This window comes from Molossus molossus, unplaced genomic scaffold (genome assembly GCF_014108415.1).
Source record: "Molossus molossus isolate mMolMol1 unplaced genomic scaffold, mMolMol1.p scaffold_m16_p_4, whole genome shotgun sequence".
Taxonomy (NCBI): domain Eukaryota; kingdom Metazoa; phylum Chordata; class Mammalia; order Chiroptera; family Molossidae; genus Molossus; species Molossus molossus.
The window spans coordinates 81904992-81928889 of NW_023425377.1; the positions used below are offsets into that span (position 1 = coordinate 81904992).

General features: G+C 50.1%; 1 protein-coding gene across 1 annotated transcript; it reads right to left on the minus strand.

Moving 5' to 3' along the window:
• Positions 1-1247: 1247 nt before the first annotated feature.
• BSG (basigin (Ok blood group)) lies at positions 1248-11491 on the minus strand. Its single transcript, XM_036242140.1, has 8 exons — positions 11358-11491; positions 4459-4615; positions 3688-3770; positions 3414-3550; positions 3065-3338; positions 2366-2390; positions 2130-2206; positions 1248-2044 (listed from the first exon to the last, which is right to left on the minus strand). Exons 1-7 carry the CDS (start codon positions 11422-11424, stop codon positions 2143-2145), a joined length of 807 nt encoding a protein of 268 aa, XP_036098033.1. The 5' UTR covers positions 11425-11491; the 3' UTR covers positions 1248-2044; positions 2130-2142.
• Between the last annotated feature and the right edge of the window lie 12407 nt (positions 11492-23898).

The window sequence follows — 23898 nt, forward strand, 5'->3', positions numbered from 1 at the left end:
TAAAAAAGGGGCTCTGAACTTACTCCCCAAGGCCCAAGTCTCACTCCAGTGTGTATGTGGCACCCTCTAGTGGCTTCCAGAGGGTAGGGCTGGGCAGGGACAGCCCCCAATCCCCAGGCTTAGGGTTTCTGGCATGGAATTCCTTCCTGTGAAATGAGACATGGCTCTTCCCAGGCTGTGGGGTACAGAACAAAGAGGGTGAGGGGATTCTATAAAGAATCCCCTATTCTCCCCACAGGAGCTTGGGGAAATCAGACACAACTGACAGCTATGCGGCCTTGGAGGTCCCCGTGAAGTGTCTAAACAGAAGGCAAGGGACCTGGTGGCCAATGTACAGCCTATCTTTTCAGCTTTGTGGTAGTTATGCCAGACATTTTTCCAACACTGAATATAGCTGCTTCTCTGCAGACCTGAGAAGAGCTAGTCCAATACTCCCCAAGACCCTCACCCAGACCTGCTTACAGCCTGAGAATGTGTCCAGAAGGGGGAATTTAATAGGTATAGAAATAGACTTACTCCTGGACAAGCTCTTTCCCGTCTGGGACTTGGTTTCCTCAGTGCAGTGGGTGGGAGGCCTAGATGGTACCTGCTAGTCCCACGGTTCAGCAAAGCCTTGCCTCCTGTGACCTGCTGCCCGAGTGCTCCCTGGCCCTTCAACCTATTCATGCCTCCTTGCCTGTCAGGGTGCAGTCTGCACGAGCAGGTGCCCCTTCTTGCTTGCTGGACCCCTGCCCTCCTCAGCTGGAACAAGAGACCAGGCTCCAGATGCTCCCACTCCCACCTTCCCCTGCATGGGTCCTAGACAGTCCTTGTGCTCTACTGGAGTTCCTGGCTGCCACCACTGCTCACAGGCCACCCAACCAGAGTGTCCTGCCCAGGATGGGTGGGTAGAGGCTCCCTACCCCACATTGAGGAACCAGTGGGAAGGATCCCAGTTGTCCAGGGTCTCTGAAACAGCTGGTGACTACCCACCCATCCCATTCAGAGCTGCTATAGGGCCCCCCACAGTCCTGTGGCCTGTCCACCCTTCCTTGCCTACACCCTTTGTCCTGGGAACAAAGCTCCCAGCCCCAGTGATTAGCGCCATCCCACCCTGTCCTGCCCCTGCCCCCACATATGCTCTCTTGTGCACTGTAACCTTACTCTGGGCCTCAGTACAGCTTAGAACTTGCCTTATGAGCTAAATTCCACCCATCCCCACCCAACTCTCCTTGTAAGATCCAGGATCAGTGCAGACAGAGCCAGAAGAGGGAGAGGCGGGTCAGCCTTTATTGGTGAGCAGACAGGTGGGGTGGGGGTTCTCATGTGAGTCAGGACGCTGTGGAGGAAGAAGCCTCAGACCCAGATGGGGAAGGTTTTTTTTCAGTTACTATTGGCACAGATGGGAAAGGGGCTGTTTAGCAACTCCCGTTCCATGATGGTCACCCAGACCACTGCTCCCCAGCATGGGGATGGCAGGAACAGTGAGGTCAGCCTGTCCCAGGTCACACAGACCTGTGGTGATGTGACAGCACTTGCTTCAGACAGGCAGGATGTCAGGCATCGTGACTTGTGACCTTCTGAAAAAGGCAGGGAAGCAGTAGAACCAAGGCCCAGCAGTCTCAGGAGATAACCTATGGAAGGAATCTCAGGGAAAAAGCCAGTCTTCCCTCCACAGCCCCCCAGCATGATGAACTAAAAGGCTAAATTAAAATGCCCAGGGGACACTGAGGGTATGAGCTGAGGTACATACAAGGAGGTAACAGGAAGGGGATAGGCAGGGGATAGCAGAGGTCTCCAACAGAACCTCACGGCTCCCCTAGAGTGCACTTAAAAATAAAAAACAAAACCCCTAAGGAATGGAATTCTCCATAGAGAAAACCCTAGTTTAGTTTCTTTTAAAAATAAGTGAAAACATGTGATTTGAATCCACAGCGTTGTCTACTTGGCAGGTTAGGTTTCCTTTAAGAGGAGAGGACTTGGAATGGTGCGAATACCAGGAACACCTGGAACACCGGGCTCCTCTGGACAGCAGCTCAGGCCTGTGCAGACTCCTCCTCACTGCCTGCAGGAAGGAAGGGGCACTCAGACCCCAGCCCCAGCAGGGCAGGAGCCTGGCCCCCAGTCATGCCCGGAGTCACACCCCTTACCTGGATTGCTCACTCAGTTAGCATTCCTCTGTCTGACATTCTCGCCTTTGTTATTCACGTGGTGACCGCTGCTCTTCCTGGGGACATGAGGGGGCTTTTCAGTGCTCAGGAGGACAAAAGAGCCGCCCCTCACCCCCACCCCCAGTCACAGATAGAGGGGCATCCAGGCCAGCAGCTCCTCCACCTGCCCCCACACCCACCCCTGCATCCCCCCACTCAGCAAGACCAAGACTCACAGTGGGGCAGAGCCCGTGTCTTCATCTGTGCAGACGCGCAGCCAAGCCATGTACAAGAGAACAGGTGTCAGAGGTGGTTCCTGTGCTGCTGGGCCCTGCCCTATGTCCCTAGGACATGTACCCTCAAAATGAGCTATCTGGGGTCACAGCCCAAGGGACCCAGGGAAGCCCGGCCTGCTCTCTTTGTCCACTCGCAGGCAAGCAGGTACCCCCACCTGGCCAGGGCGGCTCAAGTTTCCTGAGCTTTGTCAGGTACCCAAGCAGCTGCTCTGAGGAGAGGCTAAGCAGCTGAGGGTAGCTGCTCACCAGAGAACACCTGCCAGCAGCCAAGTGAGGCTGTGGGGGTAAGCAGACCCAAGCCTCAGAAAGTGGTGCAGGAGGCCCTGGCCAGGTAGCTCAGTTACATAAAGCATTGTCCCAATACGCCAAAGTTGCAGGTTCAATCCCTAGTAAGGGCACACACACAAATCAATCAATGAATGCATAAATAAGTGTAACAACAAATCGATGTTTCTCTCTCTTTCTTAAGTCAATAAATAAAAAAACAAAAACAAAAAAAAGTAAGGAAGCTCCTGGGGAGAAACCTGGGGACCTGACCCAGAAGAGGGGGCTCTCCCTCAACTCCAAAGTGCCCCCCACTATACTGCATTCCTGGACGGTGCCCACAGATTGGTAGCAGAGGGCATGGGGCCAGCTCACCATCCAGGACCTCGTCCGGCTTCCGCCGCTTCTCATAGATGAAGATGATGGTGACTAGCACAAGCACCTCGGCCACGATACCCAGGAAGGGCCAGAGGGCGGCGAGGCGGTTGCGTACGCGCAGGGTGATTACTGCCTGGTCGGTGCCCTCTGCATTGGTGCCATTGCAGGCGTACTTTCCAGGGTCCGCCTCCAGGTCTAGGTTCTGGATGTGCAGCTCTGTCTTGGTCTCCGAAGACAGCACAAACTTGTTCTGGGAGTTGTTGGTGAGAACCTGGGGGCAGGTGGACCTTGTAGGGCACTGATGCCCAGGCCTTCACCCCTAACCCCAGGTAGGTGCAGCCCTCACCTGGTCCCCGCCATCACTCATCTTGTACCACACCCAGTCAGTAACTGGAGGGAAAGACTCAGACTTGCAGGCCAGCACAACACTCTCCCCCTCGGTGGCATGCTCTGACTTCTTCACAGCCTTAATCTTGGGAGACCCTGGTAGGGGCAGAACACAGCAGAACCTGAGTCCCACAGCCTAGGGGAGCCAACCCTCCTTCAGTGTGTGGATTCCTCTACCCCAGGGATGGATAAGCCTGCCCCTTCCGATGTGCTCTGGGGGCCACAGAGCTCACCTTTCACATCCACGGAGGCCCTGAGTTCAGTATCCGAGAGGAAGATGCAGAAGTACCGCCCCATGCGCTCATCTGTATCTATCCTGCAAGCAGATGCAAACGTGAGTTGACCCTCTACAGCTGACCCTGTAGGGCCAGAGCAAGGCCTTGGAGGTCATGGTAAGGAAACCCTGCAGGAGGGTACATACTGCCCATGTCCCATCAAGAAGGGACAAGGTGGTTTTGGGGACAGCAGATGGGTTTGGCCCCACCCCTGATCTGGACCCTGCACCAAATGAGCTTCTGTACTAAGCGACCCCAGAAGCCTCAAAATAGGGCTCTGTGTTTCCAGAGCTAGCTTGACCTCCATTAAGACAAGGCTTCAACATGGGCAGCCTTGAGTGCCCAAGACCTTAATGAACTGGGAACACAGGGACTCCCGGCTGAGGGGGACCCATGTAGTATCCCCCTCCTCTGCCAGTGCCTGGAAGAAGGAGAAAAGGGTCTTGGAGGTCATGATGTCTGGCAGCTATTAGACCCTCCCTGGCTCCTGGGCTTTTCATGACCGAGGGATCTGAGCAGAGCTTGTATCTAACGCCTACTAAAGTGAGCCCATGGATCAGAGCCTTCATTCCAGCTAACCACATGGCTATGAGCCACAAGAACGCATCAGAGCAAACAGGGGCAACAGGGGGCCCAGGGTGAAGCCAGCTCCCCGAAAAGAGGTCCCACCCCTCTTTTGCTAGGACCACTGAGACACAAGGCCTGGGCGCCTCTGTGGGCCTCACGCACGTGTACTTCATTGTCGAATCTGTCAGCGAGTCCTCATGCAGCACCCTGTCCCCCTTCTTCCAGTGGTGTCCTAGGATCTCAGCGCTGGAGTCATTCAAGGTGCAGGTGAGGAGTGTTTTGGAGCCATCATCAGTTATGGTAGTCAAGATTTTGTTCTCTGTGCAAACAAGAGGAGATTAGCCAAGGGATCAGAGAAGGACAAAGCCCATGACCCCCCTAGCCACTTGCCCATTTGTCCCGCAGCAAATCCACAGTGGTTCCTCCACACAATCACAGCGCCCTCCTGGCAGAGAAGCCACAGCCTTGTTAACAAGGCCACTGTCACAATGGCACATTTAGGAAGGACATTGCCTGTGGAATTAATGGGCCTCAGGTCTGAAGAGCTAGTGGATGGGATGTAGGACTTGAGGCAGGTTTTATCAGAAGACATGGGTCGCAAGTATGGGAACAGAGGCCAACACCCATCTGGGGTCCCAAATTGTAGGCCCAACCCAGCACAGACCCTAATTTCTATTTTTTGTTGTTGTTGCTGTTAATCTTCACCCGAGGATATGTTTTCCATTGATTTTTAGAGACAGTGGAAGGGAGGGGGAGAGAGGAAAATAGAGAAACATCAATGAGAGAGAGAGACATTGATTGGTTGCTTCCTGCACGTGCCCCAACCAGGACTGGGGATCAAACCTGCAACCCAGGTATGTGCACTTTACCAGAATCAAACCCACAACCCTTTGGTCCAAGGGCAAATGCTCTAACCACTGAGAAAACTGTCCCAGGCGCTACTTTCCTCCCCCCCCCCCTTACATATTTTAGAGAGAGAGAAAGTAAGAGGGAGAGAGAGACAGAAACACCAATGATGAGAGAACATCGACTGGCCACCTCCTGCATGCTCCCCACTGGGGATCAGGCCCACAACCTGGGCATGTGTCTTACTGGGAATCAAACTGGCGAACTCTTGGTGCATGAGTTGACACTCAACCACTGAGTCACATCGGCTGAACTCTATTTTCCTTTTATTTTATTTTTTTTAATCCTCACCCGAGGATATTTTTCCATTTTTTGTTCAGATAGAGTGGGAGGAAGAGAGAGAGAGAGAGAGAGAGAGAGAGAGAAAGAAAAAGAAAGAGAAACATCGATGTGAAAGGGACACATCAAGTGGCTGCCACCCACACGACCCAACCAGGGCCGGGGACAAACTGCAACCAAGGTACGCACCCTTAGCGGGAACCGAACCCGGGTCTCTTGGGACCGCAGGCTGACACTCTAATCGCTGAGCCAAACCGGCCAGGGCATCTATTTTCCTTTTAAAACAATAAATCTACCACTGCTCAGGGCACCACTCCCTCAATGGATAGTCTTACACTTTCCCTCTCCCTCATAAAAGCAAGCCACCTGCGGTGAGGACAGGTGTGGTTGGCTTGTGGGCTGAGAAGCACCAGGGGATGACAGGGCCAGGGGGCTCCAGCTGCTCCTGTCCTGGAAGGAGCCTTTTCTCCAGCAGGTCAAGAGTTCCTACAGCCCACTCACAACTGTCACAAAGCCACTGTACAGGAGACAATATGTTGTCCTGTCCAGGACACTGAGGGTGGACCCAATTGGCAAGGGCCCTTCAACTCAATTTCCAATTAGGCAGATCTCCCCATTAGTTTTGGATGGTCTCCTGAGGAACTGAAATGTGAAAATCACTTGGAACCAAAAGGTGAGAAGCACAAGAGACTGGGCATGAGCTGGGAGGGCTCCTCTTCTGGGATCAAAAATAGGAGGCAAACCCCAACCGCCTAGTGCTCAGATAGTAAGCCAAGCAGGTGTTCCATGGACCAGACGTTGAGGGTAAGGGGAATGGAACCCTTCCCTGAGGGCAGGGCCAGCCACTGCCTGACCATGTCAGATGCTGACCACCATTGGTGGGGCAGCAAGCACACCCATGTCCACACTGGAGCCCTGTCCCAAGGTTGGAGCAAGTGTCATGGGGACACCCCTACCCAACCACATGGGGTCCCAGACACCACAGGACTGCCCACACTGGCCCCCACCTGCCTTCTCTGGGATGGCTCCAAGGCAGAGCTTTATTCAGAAGTGTCTGTGTCTCCAGGATGGTCACCTACAGCTTGGAGCCCTGAAGGCATCCCTTTTTTTAAAAAAAAGATTTCTATTGATTTTTAGAGAGAGAGAGAAAGGGAGAGAGAGAGAGAAAGGGAGAGAGAGAGAGAAAGAGAAACACTGATGATAATGAAAAATCTACGAGCTGTGCCCTGCATACCCCCTCCCCGGGGATCAAGCCCACAATCTGGGCATGTGCCCTGACTGGGAATCCAATCAGCAACCTGAGCCACAGCAGTCAAGGGCCCTTCAAAAAGGCTGCACCCACAGGATTGAGCATAAAGAGATTCAGGCAGAGATGTTTGCAATCAGCTTCTTTTCCTCTTAGTTTGTGGAGAGAAGCCTGTGCTATGAAGTTAAGTGAACAGAACACAAGACTGTGTTTAAACAACTTCTGCTCAGAGGCTACCTTTCCAGAAGAGCGGCTACAAGAAACCAGGCAGTCTGGCAGCCATCCAGTAGGCCTGCCCACCCTGGACCCCCGCCTTCCTCACTTGGGACACACAGTGATTTTTGACAGCAAAACAGTGAAATTACAAAACAAAACACATGAAATTAGGCAGAATGGTCAGAGGTAGTGACCCCAACCTGGGTGGTTATCTTAGCTGCCTGGAACTCAGCAGCAGTATAAATTGATTCCATGGACAGCAAACCTCTGGCTTATGCCTAATACTCCCAATCCAGAGGGAAATGACAGGAAAAGTATTCTCCTGTATCCACTGGACACCACACTGGGTTCTCACCACGTAAGCAAAGCTTACTTGGCCTCACCTATCTAGAAAGACCCAGTTAGTCATTAAGGAAAGTAAAGCTCCCCCTGGCCGGTTTGGCCCAGCAGTTACAGCATCAGCCTGCGGTCCAGACACATCCAGGTTCGGTTCCCGCTAAGGGCACGTACCTTGGTTGCAGTTTGTCCCCGGCCCTGGTTGGGTCGTGTGGGAGGCAGCCACTCAATGTGTCCCTTTCACGTTGATGTTTCTCTCTCTCTCTTCCTCTCTATCTGAACAGAAAATGGAAAAATATCCTCAGGTGAGGATAAAAAAGAAAAAAAAGGAAATTAAACCTCAAAACCCAAAGGGCAGCAGAAAAACTTCATCCAACATCATAGCTGGATCTGGAATGATCCACAGGCAGAATACACCTGTCTTCTCAGGCAGTCTGAGATCAGCATCCCCCAAGGGTGAAGCCCCATACCTTTATTGGGTCCCAGGGCAATAGCCAGGGGCCACAGGTGCAGCCCCATACCTCTATTGGGTCCCAGGGCAACAGCCAGGAGCCTGGCAATTAGGTCCTCAGTGGGCTCGTGGCACCCCACCCTCTCCCATTGCAAACTTGACGCATGCAGACTCAGCTTTCAAGCTGTGTTTCTAGTCTGGAGAATGGAGGCCTGCTGGTGAACAGGACACATGCACAGCCAGGCAGGGCCTCTTCCTGAGTAGGCCAGTCCTCACTGACCCACTACTGGCAACCTGCTGGTTCTTTCTTTAAAAGAGGACACAATGTCTCAGAATTCCAGGCAAGCAGGGGATGAAGCAAAAAGCTCAATCACAGCCAGACAGGAAATGCAAGGAGGCCTCTGGGGCTGGGGCACCCATCTGCTCCCAGGGCACGTATGATCATGCACCACTATATGTGTGCATGTGTAGGTGGTAGGGGCAGACATACACATTGATGTGTACCCACACACATATGCATGTGCACAAACACATGCACACAGAGTGTACATGTACATACACACACAATCACAGCTCCTTGCTGCATGTAAGAGAGCAGACTGCTGGCCAGGAAGTTCAGGGGCCTCAGGCTGTCTATTCTGGGAAAAGTGACCTCAAGGCCCCAGGAACAAGTGGACCTTCACATCTCCCCACCTGTGGTGGCCCAAAGGCAACTCATAGGACTCAGGACAGGCACAGTTACAACCAGACAGGGATGTGAAGCTGGAAGCTCCACTACCTAATCTGGAAGCCTTTTGGTAATCCACACTTCTCAGCGATCAAAATTTCCCAAGATTGCAAAACAAGCAGCTATGTGCCAAAGCTGGGAGCAGTCAGGGCAGGAAGTGAAGCTGAGGTAGCCCTACTCCCAGACAGGCCTGCCTCTCTCTACCCTAGAGCTTCAGACCCCCATCTGTGCTCTTATTCCCTCACCCAGGGGCTGCTAGAAAAGAAGTCGGTTAGATCTTGTCCCAGCTGCACTTGCCTCTCTGTGGAAGAAAGAGGTGGCCCAAAAGTGAGCCTAAAGCCCCTCAGATAGACGCCCCCCCCTGAAGACGGGGTGTCTTAGGCATTTTAATGGTTGTGGCCCTACCCAGGGTCACCACACACAGAAACCACAGCTCCTGTAAATGATGTTAAAATGTCACCAGGACAGGGCCATTAGGGGAAAAAAATCTCAAAAGGCTCCTGGGGGCAGGGGGGAGGGGGAAAGAGATGTTGGAGAAAGGTTGAAAAGCACATCTTCTGGCAACACCTGGCCATACCTAGTGCCTAGAAGACTTGGGGGAAGTACCCCCAGAATTAACAGGGAAAGGAGGCAGGAGCCTCCACCCCTAGAACACTAGGAGACCTGAGAGAGAAAGTGAAAACTCCATTCTGTGTTTCTGGTCCCATGACTGTAACACACACGTTCTCAAGTAAAGTCACCTTCATCTAAAAACAGCCACCCCTCCTTGTGCCCACTCGGCAGCTGGGCCAGGGCACAGGGCCAGGCAGGCCTCGTGGTAAACAGCCAAGGAACTTGCAGGATGAGGCGAAAGGTACCCGCCCTCGCCCCACCCAAGGCAGCACTGCAGGGCTCAGATAGGAGCCAAGAATATTTCAGAGATACCAGCTGTGGTTCCTTCCTTCTCCCTTCTCCCCTCACCTGAGGCTCAGAGAGACCAAGTCATCAACCCAAGGGACCCAGCTAGAAAACCCATGCCCTTCAAACATGCCTCACCAAGACAACAGGACTCTAGGCATCCCAGAAAGAACCAGGGTCTCCTGCAGGAGAATGGACCCAGGGCCTCAGGGGATGGGGATGCTGATGCTCAGGTCAAGGAACCTACTCCTGGCAGAGCCCTTAAAGCACTTCTGGGGCACTCACCTGACCAGGACAGGCAAACACTATCACTAAGTCACTCTTTCTAAACAGAAAAAGGATGTGTAGTGACATCCTCTGAAAGACTTTCAGATCTTTCCAAGAGTCCCTGGAAAAGGGGGAACTGTCAACAGTGAAAGAGGCGAATGAACCAGACAGGAATCCCAGGGGGAGTCAGACATGAGATAAGTGTGCATGAACAGCCCCAAATGTGCAATGGCACAGACCCTCTAGGCTTCACTGGCTGGAGTTCTGGAATCGCCCAGTGCTTCTGCTCTAAGCAGAGAGGAACAAACTCAGCAATTGTGCTCCCAGCAGAGGAAGACCACAGGTTCTTTCACCCGTTGGCTGGCTGCAGCCATCAAGGGCTATCTCTAAAGGGCTCAAGCTGCCAAATGCAGCTGTGTATCTTCCAAATTTACTTTGCCTACAGGCTCCCGAGTTTTTCCAGAGTGCTGGAAGGCAGACAGGACCTTACCTAGAGGAATTCAATAAATGGCTGTTTTGATTATACCAAAGACAAAAGAGGCAAATTAAGATCATAAAGTAGATCAGGAGTAACCCAGTGAAGCCTCTACAGGAGGCAGTCCCTCTGGGCTCCTGCCCAGGACAGTTTACAAGTCACTAAGAGCCTGACAGATCCTGTCTCTCCAGAAGAGCCCCAGACCATTCTGGCCTGCACTTTGTTCCCTACATGCCGGCCACTATAAATCTTTAACCTAGAACCAAATGGGAAGTCTCGATATGGGAAGAAAATGTCTCTTTATCAGGCCTTCCCCTGGAAAACTATACCTCGATCCATTTCTCAGGAGCATTCTCTAAACTACATCTGTCCATCCCCAAGAAGAGCTCTAAAAGTTAATGTTTGACAGTCCACAAAAACTCCACTTCCTATTCTTTACTGGGTGGACAGGGCGACCTCATGATGACCTTGGAACATACCCACCTCCCCTCCCGGGCCTATTTTCACCCCTGTAAAATGAAGTGGGTGGACTAGATGGCGCCTCATCTGTGCTGGGAAATCAGAAAAACAGGCAGCAGAGCATGCTAGCTTCCCTACAAGGGTTTAAACTTAAATGTTTGTGCAAATACCAAGAGCAGGTGCATACCCAGAGCAAGACTCGGGACCTAAATCCCGGCAAGAATGACAATCCCTGCCAACTCCAGGGCCTCCCGCCTTTGGGAAACTCACGTGCATTTGCTTACAGCTTCCACTTGAGGACAACAGCCCGCTTTCCAGATAAGAGCTAAGGGCCCGGAGAGTCTGGGGGCCCTCCGTCGCACCCCTCGCGCCAGCACACCCGGGTCGGGGTCCCACCCTCAAGCTGCCTCCTCAGACTCCTGGGCACCCTTCCAAAGGGAACGCTGCAGGAACCAGCAGGGTCGTTCCTTCCAGGCAGGGAGAGGATGGGGGCTGCCTCCAGATCCCCTCTCCAGTGGCCAAACCCCTCCCGGTTCCCAGAGCCTGCCCCAGGCTGCCGAAAATCTGGGACTTCACCTCCAGCATCACCCTCGGCGGACCCCAGCCCCCTATGTCGAGATTTGCCCACACACTACCTCGGCAGGGAGACCCACGGGTGCCCCCAAACACCTGGGTACCTCCGAACCGCCGGTACTGCCGTCCCCAGAGCTCCCCGGGTACCCCCCTCCACCCACGCCGGAGGGACCCCGGAGGCCGGAACGGCTCTCGCCTGCGGCCCCCACCCGCTCCACCCAGTCCTCACCCGCCCCGGAGCCGCTCTCGGAGCCAAGCAGCGCGAGCACCAGAACCACAAGTAGTCCAGTCGCCATGTCGCCGACGTCCCGTCGCCAACCGCCGCCCGCGGCTCTATAAGAACCCGGAAGGCGGGCGGGGCGCGCGCGCGCAGGGAAGAACGCGCATGGCGCGCCGGCCGCCGTCTGCGCACGCGTGCAGATGCACGTACTCGCGCAAGACCAGGCAGGCTCGCACTAACCAGGCCTGGACCGTGGCACTCCAGGGCTTGGGCACGTCCTGCGACCTAGGGGCGTGGCTACGTTGCTAGGAAAAGGGGCGGGGCCTTCATTTCAGAAAGTGATTAGAACTAAACTGTGACTCCAGAAGTAGTTATTTATTTATTTTTTAATCATTAATGGAGGATATTTTTCCATTTACCTTCAGATAGACTTGGCGGGAGGAAGAAAGAGAGAGAAACATCAATGGGAGAGAGACACATCCACTGGTTGCCTCACCCACAGCGGGGTACGGGCCACAACAGAGGTACGTGCCATTGGCAGGAATCGAACCAGGGACTCTTTGGTCTGAAGGCTGATGCTCTAACTGCTGAGCCAAACTGGCCAGGGCTGAAGTAGTTAAAATGCTTAATTTATATCACGTGTATTTTACCACACTACAAAAAAAAAAAAAAGAAAAAAGAAAAAAAAGAAAGCGTTGCCTGGCCTGTGTGGGTTAGGGGTTAGGGCAGCCAATCCATGTTTCTCTCTCTCTCTCTCCCTCCCTCCTCCCTCCCTTCCTCCCACACTCTCTAAAAATCAGTGGAAAAAATATCCTCCACTGAAGATTAACAACAACAGAAAAAATCGTCAAGGGAGGCCATAGGGATCCCTATGAACAAATGGGATAAGTAACCTGGGGGAGCCAGCGCTGCCAGATTTAGCGAAAAGACCTGGGCGATAGTTCAATTGTAATTTCAGGTAGAAATTAGCAATTTATTAATGTAACTATCCCATGCAATATTTGGACATAGTGATGCAAGGAAAGTATTACCTATTTATCTGATATTCACTATTACTTGAAATTTAAATGTAATTGGCAGTCCTATATTTTGTCTGGAAAACCTACCATGAGGTCCCAGTGTTTTTCAACAAATACTTTTTTTTTACAGTATTTTTTTTTCCCAATCCTCACCGGAAGACATTTTTTTCCCTATTTATCTTCAGATAGAATGGGAGGGAGGGAGAGAGAGAAATATCGATGTGAGAGGGACACATCAACTAGTTGCCTCCCTCATGACCCCACCAGGGCCGGGGATGAACCGCAACCAAGGTAGGTGCCCTTGACCGGAATCGAACCTGTGACTTATTGGTCTGCAGGCCGACGCTCTAACCGCTGAGCCAAACTGGCCAGAGCACTTTTTTAAAATTACAAAATAATTCCAGTTAAAACATTAAGCAATGATGTATTTATTTATTTATTAATCCTCACCCGAGGATATTTTTTTCCATTGATTTTTAGAAAGAGTGGAAGGGATGAGGGAAGGGGAAGAGGGAGAGGGAGAAAAAGAAAGAAAGAAACGATGTGCGAGAGATGCATGGATTGGTTGTCTCTGGCATACACCCCGACTGGGGCAGGGATCAAACCTGCAATCCAGGTATGTGCCCTTGACCAGGAATCGGATCTGCGACCCTTGGGTGTACAGGCCGATGCTCTAACCACTGAGTCATGCTGGCCAGAGCAGGCGATTATTTCTTACATATGACACCCAAAGCACACAAAACAACAGAAAAAATAAGTTGATATAATAAAACATTTTGTGCTTTGTCTGGCCGGAGTGGCTCAGTGGTTGAGCATCAACCCATGCCCAAATCGCTGGTTTGATTCCCAGTCAGGACACATGCCCAGGTTGTAGGCCTGATCCCCAGTGGGGTGCATGCAGGAGGCAGCCAATCAATGTTCTCTCATCATCAGTGTTTCTATCTCTCTCTCCCTCTCACTTCCTCTTTCTCTAAAATCAATAAAGGAAAAAACAAAACAAAACATTTTGTGCTTCAAAGAACACCAAGAAAGTGAAAAGACAACCCATAGAATGAGAGAAAATATTGCTTAATCATGTATCTGATAAGGAACTTATATCTAGAATATATAATAAACACTTGTGGGGGTGGGATGGGGAGGAGGGTGTCTGGAGGGGGAAAAGAAACATCTGTAACAAAAATAAATTAATAAAAATTAAAAAGAAAATAATAAACACAACTTAATTTTAAAAGACAATAATCCAATTTAAATGGACAAAGGATCTGCATACACATTTCTCCAAAGAAGACATGCAAGTGGACAATAAGAACATGAAAAGTACTCAATATCATGAACCTCAGGTAAATGCAAATCAAAACCACAGTGAGCCCTGGCCGGTTTGGCTCAGCAGTTAGAGCGTCAGCCTGCGGTCTGGAGAGACCCGGGTTCGGTTCCCGCTGGGGGCACGTACCTCGGTTGCAGTTTGTCCCCGGCAGCATGTGGATGGCAGCCACTCGATGTGTCTCTTTCGCGTCGATGTTTCTCTCTCTCTCTCTCTTCCTCTTCCTCCCTCCCACTCTATCTGTACAAAAAATGGAAAAGTGTCCTCGGGTGAGGATAAAAAAAAAAAAAAAAAAAAAAACACAGTGAGACACTACTTCATAGCCACTAGGATGATTGTAATAAAAAGATAGATAATGCTGGGCCCAGAGTGGCTCTTTTGGTTGAGCGTAGTCCTGTGCACCAAAAAGTTACCAGTTTGATTCTGGGTCAGGTTGCATACCTGGGTTTTGGATTTGATCCCTAGTCGGGGACTGTATGGAAGGCAACCAATTGATGTTTCTCTCTCTCTCTCCCCCTCTCTCTAAACATGTCCTCAGGTGAGGATTTAAAAAATTTTTTAAATAAATAAAAGGCAAATAATAGCAAGTGTTGGAGAAGGTGAAGAAACTAGAGCCCTCATGCACTGCTGGTGGGAATGTGGAATGGTACAGCCATTGTGAAAAATACCCCAACAATTAAACATAGAGTTACAGCCCTGGCTGGGTAGCTCAGTTGGTTGGAATATGATTCCGTACACCAAAAAGTTTTTGGGTTTGATTCCTGGGCAGGACACATACCTAGGTTGTGGGTCCAATCCACAGTCTGGGATCGTACCAGAGGTAACCTATTGATCATGTGCCGTCCTCTCTAAAATCAGTAAACTATATCCTTAGGTGAGGATTAACAAACAAACAAAACAGCTACCATCTGACCCAGCAATTCCACTCCAAGTATATGACCACGAGAACTGAAAACTCACACCAACACAGACACTTGTGTCAACTGAAGGTCGTCACCACTATTTAAATGCCACCAGGAGCCCTGGCTGGTTTGGCTCAGCGGTTAGAGCGTCGGCCCTGGGACCAACGAGTCTCGGATTCAGTTCTGGTCAAGGGCTCATACCTCAGTTTCGGTTCTTTCCCCGGCCCTGGTTGGGGTTGTACCGGAGGCAACCAATCAATGTGCCTCTCTCACATCAATGTTTCCTCTCTCTCCCTCTCCCTCCCTCCCTCCCACTCTATCAGAAAATCAATAGAAAAATACCCTCGAGTGAGGATTAAAAAATAATAGTAATAATAATAAATAAATAAATGCCACCAGGAGCCCTGGTCAGTGTGTTTCAGTGCTTAGAGTGTCAGCCCAAGCAGTGAAGGTCACATACCTGGGTTGCAGGTTCAATCCCCAGCTGCAGTTGGGGCACGTGCAGGAGGCAACCAATTGATGTGTCTTTCTCATCTATGTTTCTCTCTATCTTTCTCCCCTCCCTCCTTCTGTCTCACTCTCTCTAAAAATCAATGGAAAAAATATCCTTGGGTAAGGATTAACAAAAAATGCAAATGAGTATATAACTGCACAGCTCTGATTGGACAGGAAAAGTCTCAGTCCTATCAGTTGAATTTTGATTCTAGGATCTTTCTTATAAGGCTGACTCAGCAGGCAGGATTACAGTGCAGGAGGCTGGCAGGTCAATCTGTGGCTTTTCTCTGTTAGCAGCTTGCATGAAAGGCCTCTAGAAGAATGGCTGCTAGACTGAATTTGGGCTCACTTAAACACACGGAATCCTTGCCAGATATTTTCTTTACAAAAAAAAAATTTTTTTTTAGCCCTGGCTGGTTTGGCTCAGTGATTAGAGCCCGTGGACCAATGAGTCGTGGGTTCGATTCCGGCCAAGGGCACGTACCTCGGTTGTGGTTCGTCCCCCCGCTCCCCCCACAGTCGGGTAGCATGGGAGGTAACCAGTTGATGTGGCTCTGTCACATCAACGTTTCTTTCTGTTTCTCTCCCTCTCCCTCCCACTCTATCTGATGATAAATAGAAAAGTATCCTTGGGTGAGAAATAAAAATTTTTTTTAATTCTCACCCGAGGATATTTTTACATTTATCCTCAGAGAGGGAGGGAAAGAAGGAGAGAAACACTGATGTGAGAGAAACACATTGACCGGCTGCCACCAGGGACAAACCGCAACTGAGGCACGTGCTCCCAACTAGAATTGAACCCGGGACTCCTTGGTCCACAAGCTAACTCTCTAACCACTGAGCAAAACCGGCCAGGGCCTTGCCAGGTATTTTCTTTCTCAGCATCAACACTTGCACATGAATGCTCACAGCAGCAGGATTCACAATAGCCAAAAAGTGGAACAACCTAAGTGCCCATCAACAGGTGAATGAAGAAACACAATGTGTCCATTCACACACTGGAATATTACTCAGCCATGAAAAGAAGTGAAGCACTGACACATGGATGAACCTTGAACACATGATGCTCACTGAGAGAAGCCAGACACAAAAGACCACACCGTGTGTGATTGCATTTATGTAAAATGTCCAAACTGGCAAATTCACAGAGACAGCAAGTGGGTTAGTGGTAGCCAGGGGCTGGGGAGGAGGATAGGGAGTAATGGTTAATTGGGTCTGGGTTGCTTTTTAGGGTGATGTAAATGTTCTAAAATTGATTGTGGTGATGGGTGCATAATCCTGTGAATATTCTAAAACCCACTAAACTGTACACTTTAAATGGGTGAATTGTATGATATGTGAATTATCTCAATTACAAAAATGGTGATGTAGCCCTGGCCGGTTTGGCTTAGTGGTTAGAGCATCGGCTTGCAGACCGGAGAGTCCCAGGTTCCGTTCCGGCTAAGGGCATGTACTTTGGTTGCAGTTTGTCCCCAGCCCCGGTTGGGGTTGTATGGGTGGTAACCACTCGATGTGTCTCTCTCACATTGGTGTTTCTCTCTCTCTCTCTCTCTCTTCCTCCCTCTCTCCCTCCCACTCTATCTGAAGATAAATGCAAAAAACAAAAAAGAGGTGATGTAAGGGGGTTGCTTTGCCTAAGGGCTCAGGCAGCTTCTTCCAGGCAATGACATATGAGGTGACACAATATTGGGGAGGAGGCAGAAGCCATGGGAAGGAGTGAGCAGTCTGAAAACAGCCTATTAGGTAGGGAGGTAGCATCCCGGTAGGAGGCTGGGCAGAGCTGGTGGAGTCCCAGCTGCAGAGGACACTCAAGAAAAAGGCTTAAAGGATGTAGCAGAGAGGCCAGAACTTGCTGATAATGGGAATGAAGGATGAAGATTTCACTCCTGGGAGAAATCAACTAGAAGCCCCAGCCCTGGGGCTATTAGATTGACAAGGCCACACAGATGGGCATAGTGAGCTACGTGCAGAATGAGGGAGAAAGACAGCCAGCTGGCTCCAAAGCCCCTACAGCCTGGGAGGTGGAATTTCTCCTATTCTGCATCCCCTGCCCTCCCTAGGCTTGGCTGAGGACAGATCTCATGGGAAATAGCCTTTGCCTTTGTTTTCTAAATAAAGCTCAGCTTCCTGAAGACCCAGTTTTTTGTTCCCCTCCCTGGAAAGCCTGCGTTACCCCTCCCACTCCCCAGATCCCTGCTCTGCTCAGTCCTGGCCCCGCCCCAGGGCAGGAGGGTCTGAGTCCCCCTCTGCTTCCAAGGACAGGCCTTCCAGGACCACTTCATCAAGGGTAGACAGACTTAGCAAGTAAAAATATAGGACACCAAGTTAAATTTAAATATCAGATTTTTTATTTTTATTTTTTATTTTTATTTATTTATTTATTTTTTTATCCTCACCCGAGGACATTTTCCCATTTTTTTTGTTCAGGTAGAGTGGGCGGGAGAGAGAGGAACAGAGAGAGAGAGACAAACATCGACGTGAAAGGGACACATCGAGTGGCTGCCACCCGCACGACCGACCAGGGCCGGGGACAAACTGCAACCGAGGCACGTGCCCTTAGCGGGAACCGAACCCGGGTCTCTCAGAACCGCAGGCCGACGCTCTAACCGCTGAGCCAAACCGGCCAGGGCAATATCAGATTTTTTAAATCAGTAATTTTTTTTAATCCTCTCCTGAGGATATTTTTCTATTTATCTTCAGATAGAGTGGGAAAGAGAGAGAAATATCAACTGACTGCCTTCTGCACGACCCTGACCAGGGCCTGGGATGAACTCTAACCGAGGCATGTGCCCTTGACCAGAATCGAACCCACAATTCTTTGGTCCTCGGGCCGCCGCTCTACTGCTGAGCCAAACTGGCCAGGGCTAAAATCAGTAATTTTTTTTAGTATAAGTATATTCCACATAGTATCTGGGATGTACTTACACTAAAAACATTATCTATTCGATATCTGAAGTTCAAATTTAACTGGGCATCCTACATTCTATCTGGCATCTCTGGCCCAGTTGAAAGCAGCCTGGCTCCATCCCCTTTTGTAATTGCCCTCATTGCACTGGTCACTCTCTGACCTTGCGTGAGCTGAGGAACGACCACCTCACCTGGGCTCCTGCTGTGCACCCACCTGCACACAACAGTTGCCCCTACTTAGCTGTGGGTAATCCTCACTCACTCACTGTCCCCCTTTCCCACCTCTGATGCCTGTACCCTCTCTGGGATAGACCCGGACTTCTTCCTCAGGGGGCAAGGCTAAGTCTGGCTACCGTCGATGAAGTGGCCCTGGAAGGCCTGTCCTTGGAAGTAGAGGGGAACTCAGACCCTGCTGCCCTGGCGTTGCAGCCACGCCAGGACTCTGCAGAGGCTCAGGAACCTCTAACCTCCCTGCACTCTTCTCCAGCCCATTTCTCCAACTTTGTTCTGAGCAGTAGACAGTCCTCCCCTGGTTAGAAATGGCCAAGGAAGAAGGCAGGCCAGCCCCTCCTTCTTTGTTTCAGCTACTCTTGCAGGAAAAGGAAAAGCCGAAGTCTTCTCAGCAGCCCTCAGGCCTGGTCCCCATTGACACCTTGGGCTTCAGCACCCTCCATCTCTCCAAAGCCCCGGCACTAGCCTCACTGGCACCGTTTTCTGCCTGCAAGCCTTGGCTTGGGTTGTGCCTTCCCAGATTATTACCTGGCTCCTTCCCTACGTCACACTAGTTGCCTCCTGGCAGAAGCCTCATACTAAGGGCGCCAGCTGCTTGTTCTGTCACAGGGTGCTTGTGGCTTTGGTTTGTTTGCTTCTTCCTTTTTCTTATAAAATCTTTTGAACTCACAGACATGGGAGAGAAGAGGGCATAGGGTTTTTATTCTCTTCACACTCACCCCATCCACCCATCGTAAAATGTTCCAGCTTAACTCTCTATGTGTATTTTTCCGAAAGGGTGGAGTTTTGAAATCCAATCCCTCCCCAAGGGGTGACTGCAGCGGTGGGAGGAGTATGGATTTATTCTCTGGGCACTAGGGAGCTCTGGGAGGTATTTGAGGAAGGGAGAATTATCATCCGATGTACGTTGTAGAGAGATGTCTCAGCCACCAAGAAGAGAGGGCCTGGGAGCTTTGAGAGTGGACTTGGGTAGGGGACAGGATGGTGCAGTGGGCTGAATGGTAGCTCCCAGAACCTGTGGGCACCTTATTTAGAAAAATAGTCTTTGCAGGTGTAATTAAGTTAAGGATCTGGAGATGAGGTCATCCTGGGTTAGGGTGGGCCCTAAATCCAATAACTAGTGTCCTTATAAGAGATGAAAGATGAGACACAGACACAGAGGATAAGCCACCTGAAGGCACTAGTGTCCTATAAGAGATGAAAGATGAGACACAGACACAGAGAATAAGCCACCTGAAGGCAGAGACTGGGGTGAGGCTTCCACAAGCCCACAGACACAGGAGTCCCCAGAAGTTGGAAGAGGCAGGAGGGTCCCTTCCCTGGAGCTTCGGAAGGGAGCATGGCCCTCCCAAAACCACCTGGTTTGTGGTGCTTTGTTCTGGCTACCCAGGGGCAGTCGCTCAGTGGCACTGTCACACTCCCCTCCATATCTGTCCAGTTGAAAGTATCGGAAACCAGAGCACGGCCCACTCAGCTGTGGACACTTTCAGAAACCAGCTAGGAGGTGAGTCCCCAGGCAGGACAGGGCACCAGGGCACAGGACCTTCCTCAGCTCCTTCCCTTTCACCAGCCCAGAGGGGAGCTGCAGCACTTCATTGGAGCTAGTGGCTTGCTCTGTCCCTTCGCGAAATCCCAGGCCTCCTGCTCACCTGGGGGTGGGGTAGAGACCCAGCTGGGCCAGGAAGGAAAGCTGAGGAGGCAAGATAAGATTTCTAACTTAGTGTGACTCCAGCCCTGCAAACACAGGCCTGGCCTCCAGTGATCTCTGTCCAGTTGGAGCCATGCCAGGACCCTGCAGAGGGCTCAGGGACCTCTGACATCTGGGGGAGGCCAGTAAGGAAGCTGGTGGCCCTGCACCTAAATCCGGTCTCACTTGAAGCTGATGAAGAACAATAAAAATCAAAGCTTCCTGCAAAGACGTTCAGGGGCCACATACTGGTTGGGGTGGGGGAGGGGATGACAGTCAGTCTCTGGAAGCTCAAGTACAGGAAATTAGCAGCCAGAGAGGAAAGGCCACCACGTACACAGCAGCCCAAAGGTAGAGAAACAGCCCAAGTGTCCATCAATGGATGAATGGATACATACAATGTATCCACACAGTGGAATACTACTTAGCCCTAAAAAGGAATGAGTCACTGACACTTGCTGTCAGTGTGGATGGACCTTGAAAATATGTTGTTCAGTGAGAGAAGCCAGACACAAAGGTCCACACAATGTGTGATTCTGTTTATGTGAAATGTCCAGCACAGGCAAATCCACAGAGACAGGAAGTGAATCAGTGGTTGTCAGGGGCTGGGGAGTGACTGCTGATGGGGATAGGGCATCCTTTTGGGTGATGAAATGTTCTGGAATTAGGTAGAGGTGATGGTTGCACCACATTATGAATACTAAATACTACTGAATTGTACACTTTATTTTATTTTTTTAAACTATTTTTAAAAATATGTTTTTATTGATTTTTTTAGAGTGAGAGGGAGGAGTGGAGAGAGAGAGAGAGAGAGAGAGAGAAACATCAATCGGTTGCCTCCTGTACAAACCCCAACTGGGGATCAAACCAGCAACCTGGGCATGTGCCAAGAATCAAACTGGCAACCTTTCGGTGCGTGGGACAACGCTCAACCAATTGAACCACACCGGCCAGGGCTAAACTATACACTGTAAATGGGTGACTGATATTGTTAGGGCCCTGTGCAGGCTGCCCCAAGATGTCCCACAATGGCACATTAATTATTTTGAATTAAAGTTACTTAAGAAACTGCCTGTGCAAGAAGAAAACCCTGACCTCTCTGTCCCCCTAAAATCAGGAGCTAACTCTCCTCTTATTACCAGAGCTGAGTCCAAAACCAAAGAGCTTCTATAAACACATTGCTGACTTCCCACCAAGCTCACACCCTGCTCAGATTCTTTTCCAATGAGCACTAACTTTCTTAGTCCTATTGATTTCTCATAAATGTACTCCTTCTGCCCTAGCTGATTTGGCTCAGTGGTTGGAGCATTGGCCTGCAGACCAGAGTCCCGGGTTCAGTTGATTCTTTGTCAAAAAAGAATATAAGAAGAGCTGGTTTGGTAATTTTTTAAGCTTCATCTTATGTGATCTGAGCATCCTGTCGTAATTCTCCCATGCACATGTATTGAATTGGTGTTTCTCCTTTTGATCTAATCCTGTGTAGACGTATTATTTTATTACTATTTCAGCCCTAGCTGGTTTTGCTCAGCGGTTAGAGCATAGGGTCACGGGTTTGATTCCTGGTCAAGGGCATGTACCTCGGTTGCAGTTCATCCCCGGCCCTGGTCAGGGTTGTGCGGGAGGCAGCCAGTCAATGTGTCTCTCACATTGATGTTTCTCTTGATGTTTCTCTCTCCTTCTCCCTCCCACTCTATCTGAAGATAAATGAAAAAATATCCTCAGGTGAGGATTAAAAAAAAAAAGTGCCCTGGCCAGTTTGGCTCAGCAGTTAGAGCATTGGCCCTCAGACCAGAGAGTCCCGGCTTCGGTTCCCGCTGAGGACACCTACCTCGGTTGCAGTTTGTCCCCGGCCCCAGTTGGAGTCGTGTGGGTGGCGACCACTCAATGTGTCTCTCTCACGTTGATGTTTCTCTCTCTTCCTCCCTTTCTCCCTCCTGCTAAAAAAATAAAAGTAAAATAAAATAAAGAGTGCAAAGGAAATAGAAATTTGGGTGGCATTCCCGGTGATTCCTAGTGAAGGCCTTAAGGGGAGACTGGGTGGGGGCTCCTCCTGGGACAAGAGGCAAATAAAATAATGTAAGGATGAAGAGCCAGAACTCACTTTCAAGTGCTTCAGCCTCCAAATTATTATATATATATATATATGATAGGTCAGGCAAATATGGCAAAATATTAACCCATCTAGAGGCAGGATATACAATTGTCTGTACAACTTTCCAACTTTTCAGCTTGAAAACGACCACCATGAAAGGGGGAGGGGGCAAGGAAACGCCCACTAGACTGCCTCCACCTGTGCTTCGGACTGATTGCTACAGGGCAGAGGTTTCCTCGGTCCCCTCCTTGATTAATTTGCTAGAGCTGCTCACAGACCTCAGGGAAAGATTGCTTACATGTACCTGCTTATTATAAAGAATAACGAGCAGCGTGGTGATGGACACAGATCGACAGCAGATGACAAGGCACACAAGGTGAGATCCAGAAGGGTCACGAGTGCAGGAGCGTCTGCCCCTGTGGAACAGGGGTGTGAGTTTGTATTGAGCTCAACTGGCAGATCCCTCCCTTCCCAGGTTGAGGCTGACAATTCCAACCTTCTAACCCAGCAATTCTCAACCGGTGTGCAGCAAGAAATTTTTGAAGCATGCGGTACCTGACTATTCACTCGGGGCACTGACCTCTTCGCCCTTAGATTGGCAAATAAAAACAATGACAACAGTCAGCACAACAATAGCTGTCTGGTGTGAATGAATCAAAATTATACCTTTTTTTGTCAGATCAGCAAAAAATATAATATATTTTTTGGTGTGTCACAGAATTTTAGTAGTTTATGTGTGCCATGAGGTGAAAAAAGTTGAAAATTGCTGTTCTAACCTCTTGGTTTCTCTGTCTGTTAGCCCCGTCCCAGATGTGGTTGAAGGGTGCTCACTGTGAACAAGAGACCCCTTTGTTTGTCTTAACACTTAGGAAACTCCTGTGCCAAGAATGTGGATGAAGACCAAATATACATTCTGATTAAATCACAGCGTCACTGTTTGGTTTGTGAGAAGTCACCAGGTTGTTGTGACCTGGGTGTGTTGTGTGCACAGGTAAAAGTTAACATTAAAAATATACTTACTGCCTGGCCAGTTTGGCTCAGCGGTTAGAGCGTCGGCCTGCGGTCCAGAGAGACCCGAGTTCAGTTCCCGCTAAGGGCACGTACCTCTATTGCAGTTTGTCCCCGGCCCTGGTCGGTCGTGTGGGTGGTAGCCACTCGATGTGTTCCTTTCGCATCGATGTTTCTCTCTCTCTCTCTGTTCCTCTCTCTCCCTCCCACTCTACCTGAACAAAAAATGGAAAAATGTCCTCGGGTGAGGATAAAATAATATATATATAATATATACAGTGTGGCTCACTGATTGAGCGTTGACCTGTGCACCAAGAGGTCGCCGGTTCGATTCCCGGTCAGGACACATGCCCAGGTTGTGGACCAAATCCCAGGGGGGGCATGCAGGAGGCGGCCAATCGATGTTCTCTCTCATTGATGTTTCTATCTCTCCCTCTCCCTTCCTCTCTCTCTAAAATCAATGAAGAAAAAAATTTGTTTTTTAATGTACTTACTTCCCCAAACCTCAGTCTTGGGGTGGGTTATCCTCCAGTCATGAGAAAAACAGATCTCAGCTGAAGGACATTCTACAAAATTCCTGAGCCATCCAGGGCATCAAAACAAGGAAAGTCGGAGGAAACGTCACAGCCTAGAGGGGCGTAAGGAGACAACTAAATGTCAGATGGGGTCCTGGGCCAGGAAAGAGACACTCAGGGAAAGTGAGAAAATCTGAATAAAGTATTAATATTGGTTCATTAATTGTGACATATGTACTTGGCTCATGCAAGATGTGCACATGGGGGAAGGGACATGAGTGCATTGGAACTCTGTGCTCTTTGCCACTTTTCTGTAAGTCTAAAATGGTTTTAAAAATTAAATTAGGTCCTGGCCAGTTTGGCTCAGCAGTAG